Raw genomic sequence first — 19,108 nt, forward strand, 5'->3', positions numbered from 1 at the left:
ATGCAAACAGAAAAAAAGCTTAAAAATAAACCAGTATTATTCATCAAAATTATACAAAACTAAAAATTGAATTATGCAAAGCCTACTTATAGAAAAGGCCCTGATTCTGCAAGGTCTTAAGCATGTGTGCATATTTCTTTACTCCTGGAAGTAGTCCCATTGACAGGTTTCAGAGTAGCAGCCATGTTAGTCTGTATTCGCAAAAAGAAAAGGAGTACTTGTGGCACCTTAGAGACTAACCAATTTATTTGAGCACAAGCTTTCGTGAGCTACAGCTCACTTCATCGGATCCAATGAAGTGAGCTGTAGCTCACAAAAGCGTATGCTAAAATAAATTGATTAGTCTCTAAGGTGCCACAAGTACTCCTTTTCTTTTAGTCCCATTGAGTTCTCTAGGACCACTCACATGTGCAAAATTATTGTGCGTGTTAGCATTTACGGAATAAGAAGCTTATATATATATTTACATTTACACTAACACAGCTACCCCCTCATACTTGACCCATTGCTTAAGTGTTTACTGGAGTGGAGCCCAAGTTTATTAAGCTTGAAGAAGCCAGTTGTTACCATGTCCAGGTGAAATTTCCATTCTGATGCCTTGTCTATGTAAGAAGTATTCGCTTTGTGGCAGGGGTGGACGTAGCCTCCTGATTCAATGCATGCACTATACTAAAGAGGGGATACTGACCACCCAAATCAGCACCCTCTGCCCAACACCACAATGCTAATGGGGAGGGGAAGTCCTGGGTGCGAGGAGGCAGGGGGCTTGAAGAGTGAGAGAGCACTACACTTGTCCAGTAGCAGCAGCTCCTGTCCCCCAGAGCTGGGCATGGCTCCCTGCTCTGGGCATTGTGACCTGGTACATGGTCACAGCCTCATGGGACAAGAGCCAGCACTAAGGGTGATTTCTACGGGTACAACTGAACTCATGAACCCTGATACTAAAGCTACCCTTGCTTTGTAGTCAAAGGCATTAACTACAACCTTGAAATGCCTGATGGCTTGGTTATGTAACAGAAAATTAAACACGATCTATATTATTTTGAAAACAAATACTATTTATTTTCTTTTGAATCATTATGTTTGAACAATATCAATGAAATAATAGCAGATTTGAGTCACTATTAGGTTAATAATGTTAGCAGTTCTAACATTCTGTATAAGTACTTTGCAAATTTTGTCTTAGCCATTCTTTTCAATATATATATGTATTGTTGTCATTAACTGTCAATTACATATCCATCTCCAAAGATTTTAGGTTGTCACTGAATGGATTTTACAGCTCTTCTGGCTTTGTTGTCATTACAAACCAGTCCGATGAAATAAAAAAAAAGTCATTGAATCCAGTAAATACAATATATCAGCCTCCAGACTAAGGATTATAAAACAGCTGATGATTTGTAATTTGGGGTCCATCCTGGTATCAGTGAAGTCAATGACAACACTCCTACTGACTTCAACAGGAGCAGGACTGGGACCTTAAATGGAATGTTCCAAACTTCAAAGTACAAAAATGAGAGTTTAACAGGCATAAGAAAAAACAGCTGGCTACAGTAGGGAAAATGTATTTAATCTAAGAAAAGATTTTAAAAATAAGCCACAATACAGTGGCTTTCCTCACTACTAGATCTCTGAAGAGATTCTTCCTGTGGAATTTGATGAATATGACAACTGAGAGTAAATACAATGTTACTTTTCTGTTTCAGAGTCACCTCAAAGAGCAGAATATTTCCCTTTTATGAATGGAATTGTCACGTGTAATTTGTTGGAACCCATTCTTTAGAATGTGCGAGGCCCCATTCAGCACCTTGCAAAATGTGTTCTTTGTACCTGTCATAAATTCATAAACACAGCAGATGTATACAGTATGGACTCACCCATATACATTTTTAAAAAAATTATAGAAAAGAATTGGTAAAATTTGTTTAAATGTATGTGAATTTCAATGTATCAACTGTTTTTAACTTAACAAAGGAAGTGTTCTAAAATAACTGTAACTTTATGAAGATTTTTGAACAATTATACAGAGTATTGTGATGACCGTTAACAGAGGTTGCTTTTAGAGAACTACTCATAATAACAAGCCATTATCAAAGCCAATGAAACAAAGGATTCTGTTTCACATTTAGCTGAAACCCAGTTGTCCCTTGCAACATCCCAGACCCATCTGCTGGACATCTATTGGGGAGAAAAGAACAAAGTACTAATAAAATGTTTTAAGGAATTTTTTCAGATTAGAACTTTACAATGAACATGTAGCATTATATAGGTGCAGCTAGTTTATATTAATTTATTAAAAATAATAAGAATGTATATAAAACTGCAAATTAAAGGGAGTTTGAATGTTTTATCATTTATTAAATGCATTTTATTTTCTTTTAGAGAAAATATACTTTAAGAGCTCTGAAAATCTGGTAGCCAAAAAATGTTCTTCAGTGATTTTCCTTATCACTTTTAAAATATCTACTGAAACATACACTCAGGCTAAATCTGTAATACTTACTCAGGCAAACCTCTTGTGTCCTCTTCACACTGACCAGCAGTGTTAGTCAGCCATGGTGAGGTATACATGCTGCCGTCCTTTAAGTAAGACAGAGCAGCCGAGCTTCCTCTGCACCTCAGAGCTCCAAGGGGTAACTCACCCTAAAGCAATGCAGATCTGGACCACCCTGAATGTGGTAGTATGCCCAAGGGGCACAATAAGGCCCCACACATCTAACTCAGTTTGTGAAAATATTATGAGTAAATTAATCTGTCTACTCACTTTTATTGCCTGACCAGTCTTTTGCAAGATTAGGACTGTTACTACATATTTATAGCGATCAAAGCCCATGTCCTTGACAGCTCTTAATATTTCTTCTGAGATTGAATTACACAAGAAGACACTAGTCGCACCATTATACTTGGTTTTTTGAAGTCTCTGCTATCAAAAGAGTTTTAAAAAATTGTAATCTCCATCCTAACAAGCTTTTGTATAAATAAATCTTACTTTTAGCTATAAAGAAAAAGGAAGTAAACTACTGGAATGTTTGTACACAATAGATGACGTCCCCAAATAAAAAGTTAATCATTTTTACTGTGAAACACTTTATCTGTCAAAATATTGAAATATTTCACTTTAAAACATTTTTAACAAATCTTAGCTTTCTTTGAAATGAACAGAAGTGTACTTTTTTCCTTTTGACTCAGTTTCATGGAAAATAGCCTAGGGAGCATCTAGTCTGCATACCCACGACATGTCTCCTGCACTGCAGAGCCAATGGGATTAGTTCTTAGTTTTCATGGTAAATAGTACAATTTCCCTGCTCTTTGGCAACTATAGACTGTATCAGTAGATTCTCCAGAACAGAGTCCCTCATTCCATTTAACTTGATTTCATATACGGCAATCAGACTGTTGTTAACACCACCAGAGGGACTCCACCAGGAATACTTTGCTCTCATGTCATGAAACGTCACCCGAACCAATTAAGGGAATAAAATTCAAAAAATCCACAATTTCCTATTTATTTTATTTTGGATAGTTCTCTGACCCATTTTAATCTATCAACAGAAAAGAGATCCAATCCCATAAAGAGCTGAAAACCCTCAACTTCCACCTTCACTGCTGGTGCTCAGCAAGCACCCTGCAAAAGACATTCAGTATCTTACAATTTAGAGCCTATGACGAGCACGTGGACAGACTTATGGATATGCTTAACTTTATAGTAACTTTGTAGTAACCCCATGGCTGTCTTTGAGGGACTGGGGCCTAACATTTACACTAAAATTAAGTATCTTACATACAGACAATTTAAACAAAAAGTATTACTCTACCGTTAGTATAAGTTGAGCTTTGTTTCTTACTAAATGAGCCTGGAATTTCCTATATGGCTCCATTCTGTATGTATTGGCATATTTTATTTTTGCCATGCTAGTCTTCAATGTAAATATTTCACTTTTCCCAAACTCTGCAAACGATTCCCCATCCATTGGTTCCATACCGTGAACTTCATGGCTTGAATTTCTCATTCTGTCTTTTAAGATCTGTGCATGCTTTTTAAAACAAAAGAAAAAATAAAGCTTAGTATCACTCTTTGGTATTTGATTGTTGAAAGTTTTCTGACACTTCAAAATGGTATGGCTAGAGGGAAAGACTTGAATTTTATTTGGGATCATCTTAGCAGATATCTGAAAAAAAACTAGACTGTGAATTGTTCACCTCTGTTATGGATAATTGAGGCGTGTGCTAGTTATCTGATGTTCTTTCTGGGAAAAGGGCCAAAGTTTATATCCTCTCACCTAAGCTCTGATTCTGCTTCCCCTGAAGTCTATGCAAATTTTGAAGTTGACTTCTTTGCTGGCAGAATTGGGCACTCAGAGCACTCAGGGGAGAAGAAACCCTCAATCAATCTGCCAATAAATCCTTTTCACTATCTTTCAAAAGTGTTGGAAAGCATAATCCCAGCCATTTATCCAAACACCTGTGTTACCAGTAGAAAATTTTCAGTACTGGTGCTGATGTTGTATACAATACCAGTATAATAAACGTTATTACTGATTTGTTTATTGATTGATCTTTTGTGTGATTATATTCTGAAAAACTACTATACAAACTGCACTGCAGAGATGCATATTTGTTGTGTCTCAATGACTTCCAGATAAAATTTGCTCAATTTTAAGCAGAAATGTTTTTTTTTTCTATTTGCAAGAACTAAAAAGTCAGTTTTGGATCTGTGGCGTTCACTGCCTGAAGCAGCACCCTGGAACCCCCATATTCACCACTGTCATATAATTATGTTTTGTACAAAGTATACCTTGTGAGGTATCATTGTAAAAGTGATCTGTTGAACATGAATATCCTGTTAGATTGTAAGTGGTACCATTGTATGGGAAGTTATGAAGTTTCGTTATATGTGTTACTGAAATATGTTACGAGGTTGGGCACACCCATAACCAGCCTTTCAAGTACAACAGAGCAGCCAGACACTGATGATGGCCCATTAAGGGGAATCCACAATCACAAGGACTACCCTAGGAACTGTATACAATGGAGACCTCTCAGAGAAAGCACATAGGCAATGGAGACTGTTTGACTTGTCGTAACAAAGGATCTTTCCAGTAAACTGGAAGAAATTATAAAAGAGGGGAAGTGACATCATCACTTGGCTTCACTCCCTCCCACAACTCAACACCTGGAAACACATCTGGAGGACAAAGACTGAACTAGGGAGGTGGTCCCAGAATGGAAAGGAGAATCCCAGCTTGTGTATTAAGGAACTATACCAATAGGGTGAGACACTGCTTGATTCAAATCCTGTCTAGTTTATAGAACTCAGATTGCGATTTTACTTGTATTTCTTAGGTAACCAACTTTGATCTGTACGCTTATAACTTATAATCACTGAGATTTATTAACTACAGAAAGATAGATTTTGTTTTATATTTTACCTTAAACAGTGTGTTTTGGTTGAAATGCTTGAAAAATCTGCACAGTGTACAATGTGGAAAGCATGTTCTCTCCACATTGAGGGAGGGGCAGACGGGTAATAAACTTACACTGGTCAGGCTTCTGACCAGTGCAGGACAATACAGCCCTGAGGTCATAGGCTGGGAGCTGGGGGAATTGGCCAGAGCCTCTCTATTGTTAGTTCATGAGTGGTTAGGAGAAGCATTCATGTTACTCAGCTGGGTGCATCCCTGCCTGTGGATGGCTGTGTAAGTGCAGCACCTAGTAAGGTTTGCAGCTTGTCACAGCATCACAGTGTGAGAGGGAGCCCAGGTTGGTGCCAGAGGGCTCAGCGATACCCAAGTTCCAGATTGCACCCCAGGGAACCCATTACAGGATCTGAAAGTGAAGCAGTGATCATTTTTGTTTGTTCATCTTTATGATTCATAAAGATTCTGCACAGCCAAATTCTGCCCTCAGTCATGCTAGTATAATGTCATTATCTTCAATAGTAACTGAGGGCAGAATTTGGCATTGCAGTTGAAACTTAAGTAATCGTACTAATGATGCAGAGACAAAACGGAATCAAAATCAGTCTCCCAGAGGTGTGTTGACTTTGCAGTTCTACCAGGAGTCAAAAGTAGTATAAACATACTTTTGTCACTATGATAAATGCATATGATCCTAAATATATACACAGTGACAAAGCAGATTTGTTGGGTAGGAAAGTGACATTTCCCCAGCCATGATTAGAGTGGATCCTCCTTGTGCAGGTCTCACCTCTCCTACCCAGAAGGTGGGTCTGCTGCCACTATGGTACCAACCCCCAATCCTATGGAGATACAGACATAAAGACATGGGTTTGGGATCTGTTCTGAGGAGGTGGTAGGGAACAGGGAGTGGGCTGCCCCATGATGGATGGGGTCCAGAGGGACACCCATCATCCCCAGACTAAACCCTTGTAAATTCCTTAGGAAATGTAATTATGAGTAGTATTTGTATTGCAGTAGCACCTAGGAGCCTTCTGTCACAGATCAGGGCCCCTATTGAGCTAGGAGCTGTACAAACAGAGAACAAAAAGACAGTCCCCATCCTAAAGAGCTTACAATCAAAATATAAAAAAAGACAAGAGAATACACACAAACAGGGAGCACAAGGAATCAGTAACACAGTAACAGTGGGCAAGATAGGCAGTGGTCTCAACACCCCAGCTAACCATTTTTGTAGGCATCATGACAAAGGAGAGTTTTAAGGAGGGATTTTATGGAGGACAATGAGGTAGCTTTACAGATGTTTAAGGGGAGTTCCCCCCAAAATTTGTATAGCCTGGAACTACATTACCTTTCCCACAAAGCCCTATCCAAAGTGTGGAGCTTGTTTTAAGAGGAACATGAGGCAGCCACAGCCAAGAAGAAGGTGGAGTGCCCAGGGAGATAAAGTTCACACTGAGGCACAAGGTCTTCATGCTGATGACCCTGACCTCCCACTGATTTTTCAACATCGGTGTGGATCCACAGGACTCAAAAAGTTTAGTAGCAGACCCTGCATCTTATTCAGTGACTGAGAAGTTTGCTGATTAAACAAAATGGAAAATTTTCCACAAGGGGAAACTCAAGTTTTCTTCTCCGTTTATTCCCTTCAGGGATTTTATTGTGGAAGGGAGCAATCCATCCCTAAACATTAATTCATAGGGCAGGGAGACAAGCTTTTGAGCTTCCACCAACAGAAGGTCCAATAAAAGATGACAGCTCACCCACCCTCTCTCTCTAATATCCTGGGAGTGACACGGCTACAACACTGCATACAATTTATGGGGCAATAATTTTAGATTTCCTAATCTCTGTGTTGTCGTATTCTATTAGTTTTGTAAAAAAAAAAAAAAAACATGAACCAAAATAGTATTAGTTATAGTAGTTATCTGTCTAACTGACAGGAGATTCCATTGCCTAAAAAAGAGAACTGGACATTAAGTTCATCCAGTGGGTGCCATGAAACCAAAGTTCAATGGGCTCAGCTGTAAACAATGTCCTTCCATTTACTAATCTGAACTCTTTTCCAGCAGCACTTTAAGCCACCCAAACCCAATACACATATATCTCCAAAAATGTAAATGTGGATATATGCATTTATTTGAGTATATCTTAAATTATAACTAGTGGTCTTGGAATAGTAAAGTCAAGGAGTTATATTCAAGGGGTGTGGGATTGGAGAATAGCTGTTGAAATGAAGCCCAGTTGCTCGGCTGTGGAGCAGAATGCCTGATCGACCCACCTGGCATGAGCACAGATTCACCACTGCTGCTGAGGGGGGCACCCTGGCCCTGTGACTCAAGGAACCTTATAAGGATCCATTAGAACAGGTAGCACAATGTGGAGATCCCAAGGCAACTACATATTCTTCACTGGGGGAAAAGCTGAACAATCCTCTTTGAAAATCTGGAAACTATTGGGTTAGAAAAATCTGATCTGTCCTGGGCTGATGGATGAATTGCTGAGATCATTCCTAATGGACCCTCTGGGAAACTAGAGAAGACTTGAGGATTTCAGATGTAACAGGTATTATAAAATATCCTGTATCCTAGCTTCTGTTGCAGGTACAGCATGGGGAATAGACCAGATTGAAAACCGCTCCCACTTGGCTAAATAAACAGATACAGCAGAATCCAACCTGCTGTTATGCAATACTTCCTGAACTGCCAATGAACAATCTTTATCTGCCTAATATAGCCCCTCAATATCCATTCTGTGAGATGCAAGCTATCCAGTCCTGGGTATAATAACTGACTGTTGTTGGGAAAGTAGATCTGGAAATGAAGGCAGGGTCCATGGAGGTCAAATAGAGGCCGTGAAGATCTGAGAACCCAGCACTGTCACAACCGTGCTGGAGCTAAAAGAATTATTTTGGTATGGTCTTGTTTTAATTTGAAAAAATCACCTGTGTGATGAGAGGAATGGGGAGAAATATGTACAGGAGGCTTGGCCCCCACTGAAGGAGAAAAGCAGGGGTCAAAAAGCCTGGGCTGTGACCCACTTGACACTAAAACTCATGGCATTTCCTCTTGTCTTTTGTTGCAAATAGTCTGACTGACTGGATACGCCAGGCATGAAAGATGGTTCTGAGCACACTGTTCTTCAGAGACCACTCATGGTTTTGGGAAAATCTCCTCCTGAGATGATCAGCCAAGAGGTCCTGGGAGCCTAGTAAGTGGGAGGCAATAAGAGTAATATCATCCTTGATGCATAAGTCCCATTATTTCACAGCTTCTTGACAAAGTTGACTGGATCTTGCTCCTGCCTGTCTGTTCAGGCAGTACATCGTAGCTCTACTGTCAGTCAGAATCTGAACTGACAGTCCCTTAATGTGAGGGAGAAAAGTGTGACAGGCCTTGTGAATTGCCTGAAGTTCGAGCACATTGATGTGAAGGGTCACCTCTTGTTCCGTCCATAAAGCTTGGGTTAGTAAACCCTCCAGGAGAGCACCCCACCCTATCAGGGATGCATTGGTGATATATGTTTTGGATGCAAAGGGACAAGAGAATGGAATGCCCCTGCACACATTGTTCTGATCCATCCATCATTCCAAAGATGCCAGGCCCAAAACAGATACATAGAGAAACATGTCTAAGGGATAGCTGATCAGCCAACAGACTGACTTCAGCAGCCCCTGGTGGCCGCGCAGGCACCGCCTGGCATATTAGGTCAGGTGTATAGACTCCAGCACTACCCTCACACATTTGGTGAATATTTATGGGCCGATGACAGGCAAAAAGGAAGTCTTTTATCAGGAATCTTAGAAACTTCCTGTGACTTGGAAAAACCGACACATGGAAGTAGGTACTTGTAACAGGGTGGCTTAGCCTGGGGCTAAGCCAACCTGATTACAGAATGGGCCCCACTTGAAAGGAATCAGGTGATTCTTACAGTAAAAGGAGCCAGGCTTAAGTAGTGATAAAGTCCAGATGGGAAACAGAGCTGCAGGAAGATTCCTACAGAGGCAGGATGCTCAGAGCTGTAAGTTGCAATGTAAGGGGGAAAGCTCAGAAAATTGCTACTATATCAGTAGAGACTGCAGTGATCAAGAAAGGCTCCAGCAGGGCCCTGAATCAACAGGGAAAAAGGTCTTCAGGCAGGGGGAGAGACTGGAAAAGCTCTCCATGCAGGGAGGCCTGGGGGAGACTCTGCTCAAACAGGACAGAGGCTGAGAAATAGCCCCAGAGAAGGCAGAAGGTTCTATTTTTGTGTTAAGACATTTTAGTTTGGGACAACTGTGATCCAAACTAAAGTCTGTGAACTAGTCAGAGGGCTCAGTCACTGGTAAGCTACGAGGCAGAAAACGACCACGGTGCCAGAGAGACCATCGATAGGGGTATTAGTCTAGTGAAGAGCTGCTACTCCACACCTAGTCACGACGGGGTGCCTACCACTGAATAAACTCTCTTACATTGTCCTATAAATCGAAGGCAGCAAACCAGCCATTACGACCTAAGGAAGGAATAATCAATGCTACAGAGACCATGTGAAATCTTATGTATTTTTATAGACTTATTGAGATTCTGACGATCTAGAATGGGTCTCAGATCGCCCTTCGACTTGGGAATGGGCAAGAATTGTGAAGAAAAATCCTATCCCCAACACTGAAGGGGAACTTCCTCTATAGCTTCCAAACAGACCAAAGTATGAACTTCTGAAGAAGCACTGATTAGCGAGAAGAGTCCCTGAAGAAAGACGCGGTATGTGCAGAGGAGTGAGGATGGGGAAAAGAAAGAAACTGGATGGAATATCCTAGGTCCCTCAATGCTTAGGACCCACTTGTCCATAGTTATGGATTCTCAAGCACTGAGGAAATGGAATAATGTGTCCCCAAATAGGGGACTAAGGGGATGGGGGGAGATCAACAACAACTGCATTGCTATTCTCAAAGAGGAAGTCAAATGGACTGTTTCCCCATACTTATTGAGGATGATTGTCTATGCAATGCTTGAGTTAGATAATCTCCTTAGTTGAGAATTGTGCTTTGTCTTTGAAAAGTCTGTGTCTTATGGTAAAAATGCCATTTATAATAGTTTCTATTCCTGCTGTTGAGCCCTGTACTGGTGTCTCCTAGGGGCTAGAATATATATTGCTAATGAGCTAAGGGCAGCTTGTGAGTCCTCAAATGAATGTAAGGTCTCATCTGTTTTGTCCAAAAAAAGGGACAACCACCAAAAGGAAAGTCTTCGATATGGATATTCAACAAACTAGCTATTCCCAGAACGCTCTCCTCATTGTTATTGCAGAGGCCATCACTCTAGAAAAAGCTGCACCAAGCACAGACTGGAGAGACACCCTGGTCACAATGTAACCTTCTGGCAGGAAAGCCTTAAATTCCTCCCTAAAATTTTCAGATAATTTTTCAATAAACTTAAACATTGCATCTCAGCTTACAAAGTCATATTTAGCTAAAACCACCCGCTGATTTGCTATGAACATTTGAAGAGAGGAGGAGGTGGACTAAATTTTTCTCCAAAGTAAATCAAGTCTCCTGGGTTCTTTCTCTTTGGGAGTTGACTTAAGTATCCCTGGTCATGATTTCTCATTGGCAGCCATCATTACTACAGAGTGAGGTGCAGAATGAGAATAAAAACACTCAAGTCTTTGTATTTATCCATGCACATAGCTATAGAGGCTAAGAAGGCTGGTGTATGCCATAAAGGGGGGGGGGGGAGGGGCGAGGCATTGTGTGAACACTTCAGAAGATGGGCAGTGCTTAAAGCCCAGAGAGCACAACGGTAGAAACAGTGCCTAGCACTGAAACTGAAAGAATAAACCAACAACTAATTGGTACTAATGGCCAACTATTAAAGGTAAAGGAAAAGCTAAACTAGCTAACTATGCAGATGAAAAAAACAGCAAGGTAAACCATGTGGGAAGCTCCCAATCAGGCCACAGGCGATGAGAAGAACCTGAGGGGGGCAGAGTGCTGCTGCCCTTATATAGCCTCAGGAGGGACCATGAAGATGTGCAGGGGCATATACATTCCAGACAGTACTACTGCAGAAAATTCTCCAGCTGTGGTGTGCTGGGCATGCACACACCTGAGTGAAATACATGTGTGCAACATATTTTGAAGAGTTTTATCAAATGGTGTTGCTATTCTGAAAATACATTTTTATAGTAAAACTCAATTTTTAACATGTTCGAAAAAGACTATTTTGAGATCAATTTTGCGGTTTCCTCAGTCGCTAGCTTCAATTTCAGGTTGCAGGGATAGTTTAGGGCAGGTAGAGTCATCAGCTGCTTAATCAGGCAGCAGAATGGAACAAGCACCTGAGCAGAAAGTGTCCCAGCTGCTAGGCTGTGATGCTAAAAGGTGAATGAAAATTTCTAAGAATACGGAGGACATATAGATAGGCTGAAGAGATTAAGTACTTTCAAAAGATCTATAAAGATGTCCAGTCAGGGGCTCACAAAAACTTTTATTTCAGTCATTGGAGAGAGGAAAGGATAGGAGACATCTAGGATGATAAGCTCAAAAACAAAGAAAGCCATGCAGATTCTTCTCTGAGAAGTCACTTACACAAATCAGTGCTGTCTACAGTGAGGACGTTTTCTAAAAATCTCCCACTATTGCTCACACCAGTTCAGTTCCAAAATTAGCAATATTGAAAGTCCTAGTGTAGATGGGTCAGAGAGGTCTTCAATGACATGTTAATTAGATATCCTCTGAGTAGGTTACATGAGGCAATGTTAAAAATATCAGTGGCAGCCAGCAGCCTGTCTAGACCAAGGCTCCCAACAATGCTAATACCAATTGAACTGAGATTGTTATAAATTCTCCTTATGCTGAAAGGGCCATTGAATGAGGAGGCAAACCTAGGTCTTTTAAAGATCTCTGACCATGGGCCAGTTTTACTAAGTCTTATCTTTATCATTCTCTGAACCAAAAACCTTTCAATGGTCATAAATAAGTCTACTAGTAGTTTTTAGTAATGCAGTTACTAATACCATTTTACTTCATATTTGTTGTACTTTTGGCACTGTAAATAATGTTAGTAAATGTTATAGCAATCATTTTCTCTGATTGCATTATATTTTAAGTGTGGTCCTTTTCAGAGCATCTCTCAAAAGTAGATGGCCCAATTTAGAATCAGTCCAATGTTGTGTATGGAGCTATTCTGACCTCATTGGCTGGGAAAACAGAATCACCTCAGGAATCAGATCCCCAAGCACAGAGAACTTTTGTTCCAAGACAAGCCAATGACACTGTACCATTGTGAAGTAAACGTGAAGATCTATGGAAGAGTCATGCTTCAAGGGTAAGTACTGAATGAAGTTGGTACTGAAGTGCTTAAGAGAGAAGCTTGCAGCATTGTTAACTTTTATGATTTTTTTTTTCTTGAATAACAGGATTTCAGAGGGTTCTGGAGCCTGTCTTGTAATGATACTAGATCATCCAGCTCCCTCATGAAGTTCAGTTCTGCCGGAAGCCCACAGAGTTTCTTCCCTATGGCTTGCTATTCTCACAGGAAGGAGCAAAGAACCCAGCAGTTCATCACAATTCTGCTCCCTTCACCTGTGAGAAATAGACAGAATGGTGCCTCTGCACCTCTTCCCACTCTCCACTATAGCACCCGGCCTAGGAAGGGGCAGGAGGGTAAGGACCATCCCGGAGCTGGCCCCATCCCAGCATGAGAAGTGGAATCCTGTTGCACTCCCGAAGCCTGGGAGAGGGTGTGAATTACCCTAGGAAGAGCACAGATGAGGCCGGGGGGTGGTACAGAACTGACGGGAGGACTGAGTGACAGTATTAATTTCTGGGCAGGAAACAGATGGACATGGGAGTGAAAGTTCCTGCAGCATGGGCCAAAATCACCCCATATATTTGGGACAGTGGGCAACACTAACAGTTACGCGCACACTCTGGGGATGCATAAAGAGAGTTTAAAAAAAATCAAAAGACAGACCACAAAACCAGACAATACAATATTTTTATGTCATTTTTGAAAGCCAATCTTGTGATTTGGGGGGGGCAGCCACCCTCGATGCCACCTTCAAGTGGTACCAAGCTGCTGTGCTGCTTCCCTCCCCTTTTTGCTCTGCTGCTGTGGGGGGAGGGACGAAGGCAGTGTTTTCTTCCCTGGTTTGGAAAATGACTAGGGCCTCTCCTGAGTGAGGTACAACCTGATGCAAGAGTATGTGTCAAGTCCCAGATGGTGGTGATATAGCAGTAGAGGGATTAGTGTGAAGGGTCTTATAAAAGACCAGGTTTTGATGAACACGGATCAAGCAGAGCAGACAGCTTATGGAGCTGAACCATTGCGACCAGGAGCCAAGCACAAACCATGAGTAGTAATGAGTCTCGGAGGAGCATCTAAATTAAGAACAGAAGGTGCAGTGGACCAGCCTGCACAACAGCCAGCGGTAAACAGGGGGTCTGGAGGTCAGGGTGCAGTGATCCCTGCCCCAGGCCAGGCCTTATCCCTGCCACATGAAGGCACCGATGACATTTTGCAGAGCCGGAAGCAAGCTGGGCAGACAGGCTGGTGTGCTCTAAATGGAGAAGCCACCCCAATGGGCTCGTGCTGGAACCTCAGCCTCCCGCCCCCTCTGCACTCAGAGGCAGAAAACGCCCACTGACTCCCTCGTCTCTCGCCCCTCCCCCCCAAGAGGCTATGCGCAACTATGCTCTATTCACTCAGAGCGCGGGGACCTGCGCCACAGGTGCCCGACCCGCCGCTCCTGTCCAAGCGCGTGCACGAGTCCCCTCCCGGCCCAACATGGCCCAGCTCCCCACTCCGCGCCTGCGCACTGCTCACGCTGTCTTTCCCGAACATGCTTAAACGCCGCTCCCCCTTCCCACCCGAGAGAAGTCTCGACGCCTTCGCGTGTTTGTCCATGGCTTCTGCCCTGACGTGTCGCGTCCCGCCCCTGCGAAGAAGGAGACCGGGCTCGGTGCCTTCCCCCAACCGCCACCCAACGGCAGCTACAACTACGGCGTTCCAGCTTCGCGCTGCGCAGCCCTCCCTCACTCGGCAGCGCCAGGGCGAGGCTTTCCCGCACGTGCCGTGATGTCGTCATTGGCTGCGGACGGCAAAGCGTCACCGGTTGCGTGCGACGGCAGGGGAGGAAAGCGGAAGTAAGCGAGGTAACTGCGCGCGGTGCCTCCTTAGAGCGTTGGTCCCGCGCGAGCTGGGGCGGGCGATGCCTCCGCCCTGGATGTCCCGAGCGGGGGAGGGAAGCTGAAACACAGCGACGCGCCCTTTCCTGGGGGGGCGGGTAACGTGCTTCACGCCCCTGCCCCCGATCTCTTGGGTGGCCCCGGCCGGAGTCACCCACTGTCAGCCTCGCTGCCCCCCGAGGGGGCTGGGCCTGGGGCTCTGCCTGGGATTGGATGCAGGCGGGAGCCCCGGCCGGGGTAACGGCTCCTGCTTCCACGAAACCGCCGCTGCGCTCAGCTCCGCTGCCCGGTTAACCGGATCTATGGGGAGGAAGCTCTGTGTGACACGGGCCACAAGGGTGCTGCGCCGCGCCGCCACCTCGCTCCCTGGGACGAGGATCCCCTCGGGGGTGCGTTTCTTAGCCGGTGGTTAACGCGTTTTTTCAGCGCTCTGTGGGTGTCAGTGAAACAGACATTAGACTCCTTGAGACACTGACAGTCTAACCCCTAGGATGTGTCGCACTGGGATATCTCCGTGATTCTTAAACTGGGCTAGTTTGAGACATAGCAGCACCTGACTGAGTGAGGCGCATATGTCACTTCAAGGAAAGTGGACTTTGATTTATATTATTAATTACTACATTAAAGTGAGCATGGGGAGCAGCTTTCATTTTTAAAAAAACTTGAATAAAAGGTGCGTAGAAAAAATGCACAATGTAAAATGCTGTCTGTTAAATACACTTTTTAACCATGTGTCATCTAGTAGTACAGAAAGTTAATGTTTCAGGAAAAAAACATACTGCCACTGGGTAGGTTGCTTCTGAATTTACTATATGTTTACAGAGTGCTTCTAGGAATTTTGGTGCGATCAGTTAGATCCTTATAGTGAAGGATTCTGTCCTTCTCCAAGGAAGTGGTCCTTTTATTTCTTCCTCACTTACTTTAAGGAATGAGCCACTCTTAGAACAACACATCTTTGGAGGGTCTGTTTGGCTGTCCTTCCTTAGATTCAGCTGGACATTCAGTGGCACTGGTGGAAGGCCCAGTAAAGATGGCATGACAGGGATAAAGCGACCACTCCCTACTGCTTTACCGGGTATATCTCCACTGCAGAGTGATTTGCGCCCAGGGCATGGCTATACTTGCAGATGTAGAGCACTTTGAGTTAAACCTGCCTTCGGAGAGTGCAGTAAGGAAAGCGCTGCAGTCTGTCCACACTGACAGGCACAAGCACACTGGCATGGCCGCATTTGCGGCACTTGCAGCGGCATTGGGAGTGGTGCATTATGGGCAGCTATCCCACAGAGCACCTCTTCCCATTCTGGCACTGTGGCTTGTAGGAAGGGGGCGGGAGGTGCAGGGCATTCTGGGTCCTGTCCCAACTCCCCATGATGCATCGGTTCACATCCCAGCAATCCCTGTGTTTCCGTCCACATTTGGAGCCATCTTTCAACGTTTTTTGTACTGCGCTCTCTGTCTTCCCTTTTGGTCTGCGGGAATGGAGCCTGAACTGCTGAGGGGTATGCTGACGAGTCTCGCCAGCACGTCATGTTTGGCAGTCGAGTTATTCCTTATGATCCAAAGTGACAGTGAGGGTTCCGACAATGATATCGACTTGAGTAACGCATATGACACAAGTTTGCTTGTGGCATTCACGGACATGCTCAGCACCATGGAATGCCGCTTTTGGGCTCGGGAAACAAGCACTGAGTAGTGGGTATCACATTGTCATACAAGTCTGGGATGACGAGCAGTCGCTGCAGAACTTTCGGATGAAAAAAGCCACTTTCATGGGACTGTATGAGGAGCTCACCCCCACCCTGCAGCGCAAGGACACGAGATTGAGAGCTGCCCTGATGGTGGAGAAGCGGGTGGCTATTGCAATCTGGAAGCTGGCAACTACAGACAGCTACTGATGGGTCGCTAACCAGTTTGGAGTGGGGAAGTCGACCGTTGGAATCGTGTTGATGCAAGTTTGCAGGGCCATTAATCGCATCCTGCTCAGAAGAACCGTCACTCCGGGTAACGTGCATGACATTGTGGATGGCTTTGCACAAATGGGTTTCCCTAACTGCGGAGGGTGATAGATGGTGAACACGTTCCAATTCTGGCACAAGCCCACTTAGCCTCCAAGTACGTTAATCAGAAGGGGTATTGCTCTATGATTCTCCAGGTGCTTGTGGATCACCGTGGGTGTTTCATTGACATTAATGCAGGCTGGCCCGGAAAGGTGCATGATGCACGCATCTTTCGAAACACTGGCCTGTTCAGGAAGCTGCAAGGCGGGACTTTTTCCCCAGACCAGAAGATCACCGTAGGGGAAGTTGAAATGCCCATTGTGATCCTCGGAGACCTCGCTTACCCTTTAATGCCGTGGCTCATGAAACCCTACACAGGGAGCCTTGACAGCAGCAAGGAGTGGTTCAACAACAGGCTGAGCCGGTGAAGAATGACTGTGGAGTGTGCTTTGGGCCATTTAAAGGATCGCTGGCGCTCTCTATATGGTCCTGGTCAATGACAGCATCCCTGCAGTTATGCATGCTGTACTCTCCATAACATTTGTGAAGGGAAGGGTGAACGATTCACTCAGGCATGGAACTCGGAGGTTCAACACCTCTGGCTGTTCAAATTCAGCCTCGAGAGAGCAGGGCTAGTAGAGGGGCCCAGTGCGGGGCTGCAAGGATTAGGGATGTCTTGAGGGAGCAATTTGAGGCTGAAAGCCACCAGTAATGTGTGGTGCCCTGCACGCGAGTGAAGTGCAGCGGTTCCAATGTTAGTAGGAATCTGTGTTTGCTACGCTGACTTGCAGTGCCTGTTTCTTTCCTGGGCTAAGGTATCTTTTACTTTATGCAATAATAAAGAATGTTTTCAAAGCCAAAAAATCCATTTGTTGAAAAGAGAATTCATTTATTGAAAAGAAACACAACTGCTTGGGAAACAGAAAGGGCAAGAGGGTGGGGAACGGTACAATCACAGATTTGCGTGTGTCCTGTTATCATACTCAGCCTTCCTGTCTGGAGTGCTGTGCAATGAGTGCTGCACGTCAGGATGGCTATACTGCATGGTGGTTGAGTGCAGAGGGTAAGGGTCTTTGGGCATGGCTACACTGGAAACTTCAAAGTGCTGTTGCAGGAGCGACAGCGAGTGTGGTCGCGCGTGAGCACTGGGAGAGAGCTCTCCCAGCGCTCCTGGTAATCCACCTCCACGAGGGGATTAGCTCCGAGCACTGGGAGCTGTGGTGCTCGGAGCCTGTTTACGCTAGCGCTTTAAAGCGCTCGGATTTGCTGCGCTCAGGGGGGTGATTTTTCACACCCCTGAACCAGCATGTTAGAGCACTATAAAATGTAAGTGTAGCCAAGCCCGTAGTTTTCCGGGTTGGTAGATGAAGCTACAGGTGTTGGAGGCAGCCAGTGGTGGTAAGAACCCGGATGTTGGGGAAAGTGGGTTGGAGGTGACATGGGGGCACAAGGGAAAGAGTTTTGGGACAAGGGCTGCAGGGGGGGTCGGGCACGGTAGTGTTCCACCTGCATGGCTATGAGCGCCTGGATCAAGTCCGCTTGGCGCTCCATTATGCTTATCAGCCGATCCGTGCTTTGTTGCTGGAGCAACGCACTTTTGTGCCAGCGCTCCTCATTCTGCTGGCGGATCCTCCTTTCGCTGTCCCACCACTCCGGCACTTTTCTATTTTCATTACTTGGATGCTGCATTACTTCATGCAACATGTCTTCCTCGCTTCTACGTGGCCTTTTTCTGATTCTTTGGAGTCTTTCGGCCGGTGATAACACGGACGGCTGAGATCTCAAGGTTGCATCTCGTAAAGGCAAAATGCAACACTTAACAGAGGCAGCATGGTTCACACCAGACAGAGCAATGATTCCCCCATACTTAAGGGCAAGCACAGTATACACAATAGCCCATCCCAAAGCGAGCGCACATCACCCACAGGAGCCCCAAAATGGTGAGTAAGCATAGGGTCAGGCGTGACTGATCGTTTCACGGCTGTACTGTCCTCTGGGTTTCTGTGCCTTGGGGAGAGCCAACAGCGGCAGGGGGCCCCTATACTGAACACTGTCCCCACATTTTCCACAGGAGTTCGTCCTGGAAGATAACTCGCTGCTGAAGGTGACCTGGGAAGCAAGGGAGGGTCTTCTACTGTAATGAGGATTCCGCCCTGGCCCATATGCAGCTTGCCTGTGTGCAGCAATGGTCCCCCTGTCCGCGGCACTGTGCCGTGAGGGGCAAGTTAGCCTTACTGGGACACGGACCACAGTGGCTCTCCCGAGCAACCTGTGCAAATAAATTGCCCAAGTTCTGGATGAGACCTTTCGAAGAGATCACTGAGGTCGATTACCACGATCTGAGAGAGCACATCAATGCCCTATTCCGCATCTAGGCATGCATGCAGCCCTAACCCTCTTCACCCCAAGAGCCCACACCGAATAACTTTCTTCCCAAAATAAAAACCATTTCCCGGGAACCTCCTCTGGTGTTTGTCCTTCCCCAAGCACCAGCTGCCACGACTGGCTACCTCCTCCTGGCCTGAGAA

The 19,108-nt window shown here is 44.7% G+C and overlaps 2 protein-coding genes across 4 annotated transcripts in view; one reads left to right on the forward strand and one right to left on the reverse strand.

Moving 5' to 3' along the window:
* Positions 1 to 768: 768 nt before the first annotated feature.
* DYNLT2 (dynein light chain Tctex-type 2) lies at positions 769 to 4,851 on the reverse strand. Its single transcript, XM_077813355.1, has 3 exons — positions 3,816 to 4,851; positions 2,765 to 2,923; positions 769 to 2,178 (listed from the first exon to the last, which is right to left on the reverse strand). The coding sequence occupies exons 1-3, from the start codon at positions 4,155 to 4,157 to the stop codon at positions 2,068 to 2,070; spliced, it is 612 nt and encodes a 203-aa protein (XP_077669481.1). The 5' UTR covers positions 4,158 to 4,851; the 3' UTR covers positions 769 to 2,067.
* A 9,630-nt stretch (positions 4,852 to 14,481) lies between these two features.
* ERMARD (ER membrane associated RNA degradation) overlaps positions 14,482 to 19,108 on the forward strand; it is a 31,456-nt gene continuing 26,829 nt past the window's right edge. Inside the window, exon 1 of one of the 3 annotated variants that reach the window (XM_077813356.1) lies at positions 14,482 to 14,550. The gene's annotated coding sequence lies outside the window, so the exon portion shown is untranslated. Of the gene's footprint in view, positions 14,551 to 14,584; positions 14,973 to 19,108 lie in introns of those variants that run through there. The other 2 variants (XM_077813357.1, XM_077813358.1) reach the window with 2 other exon arrangements.

This window comes from Eretmochelys imbricata, chromosome 3 (assembly GCF_965152235.1).
Source record: "Eretmochelys imbricata isolate rEreImb1 chromosome 3, rEreImb1.hap1, whole genome shotgun sequence".
NCBI lineage: Eukaryota > Metazoa > Chordata > Testudines > Cheloniidae > Eretmochelys > Eretmochelys imbricata.

What these genes read in the sequence shown, in the direction of transcription:
- DYNLT2 (XM_077813355.1), bottom strand. Translation starts at nt 4,157, where the DNA reads ATGATCCCAAATAAAATTCAAGTCTTTCCCTCTAGCCATACCATTTTG. An exon ending in AAGCTCAACTTATACTAACG is followed by an intron (nt 2,924 to 3,815) that starts GTAGAGTAATAC and finishes CTCTTTTGATAG; the next exon opens with CAGAGACTTCAAAAAACCAA. An exon ending in AGACTGGTCAGGCAATAAAA is followed by an intron (nt 2,179 to 2,764) that starts GTGAGTAGACAG and finishes TCTCCCCAATAG; the next exon opens with ATGTCCAGCAGATGGGTCTG.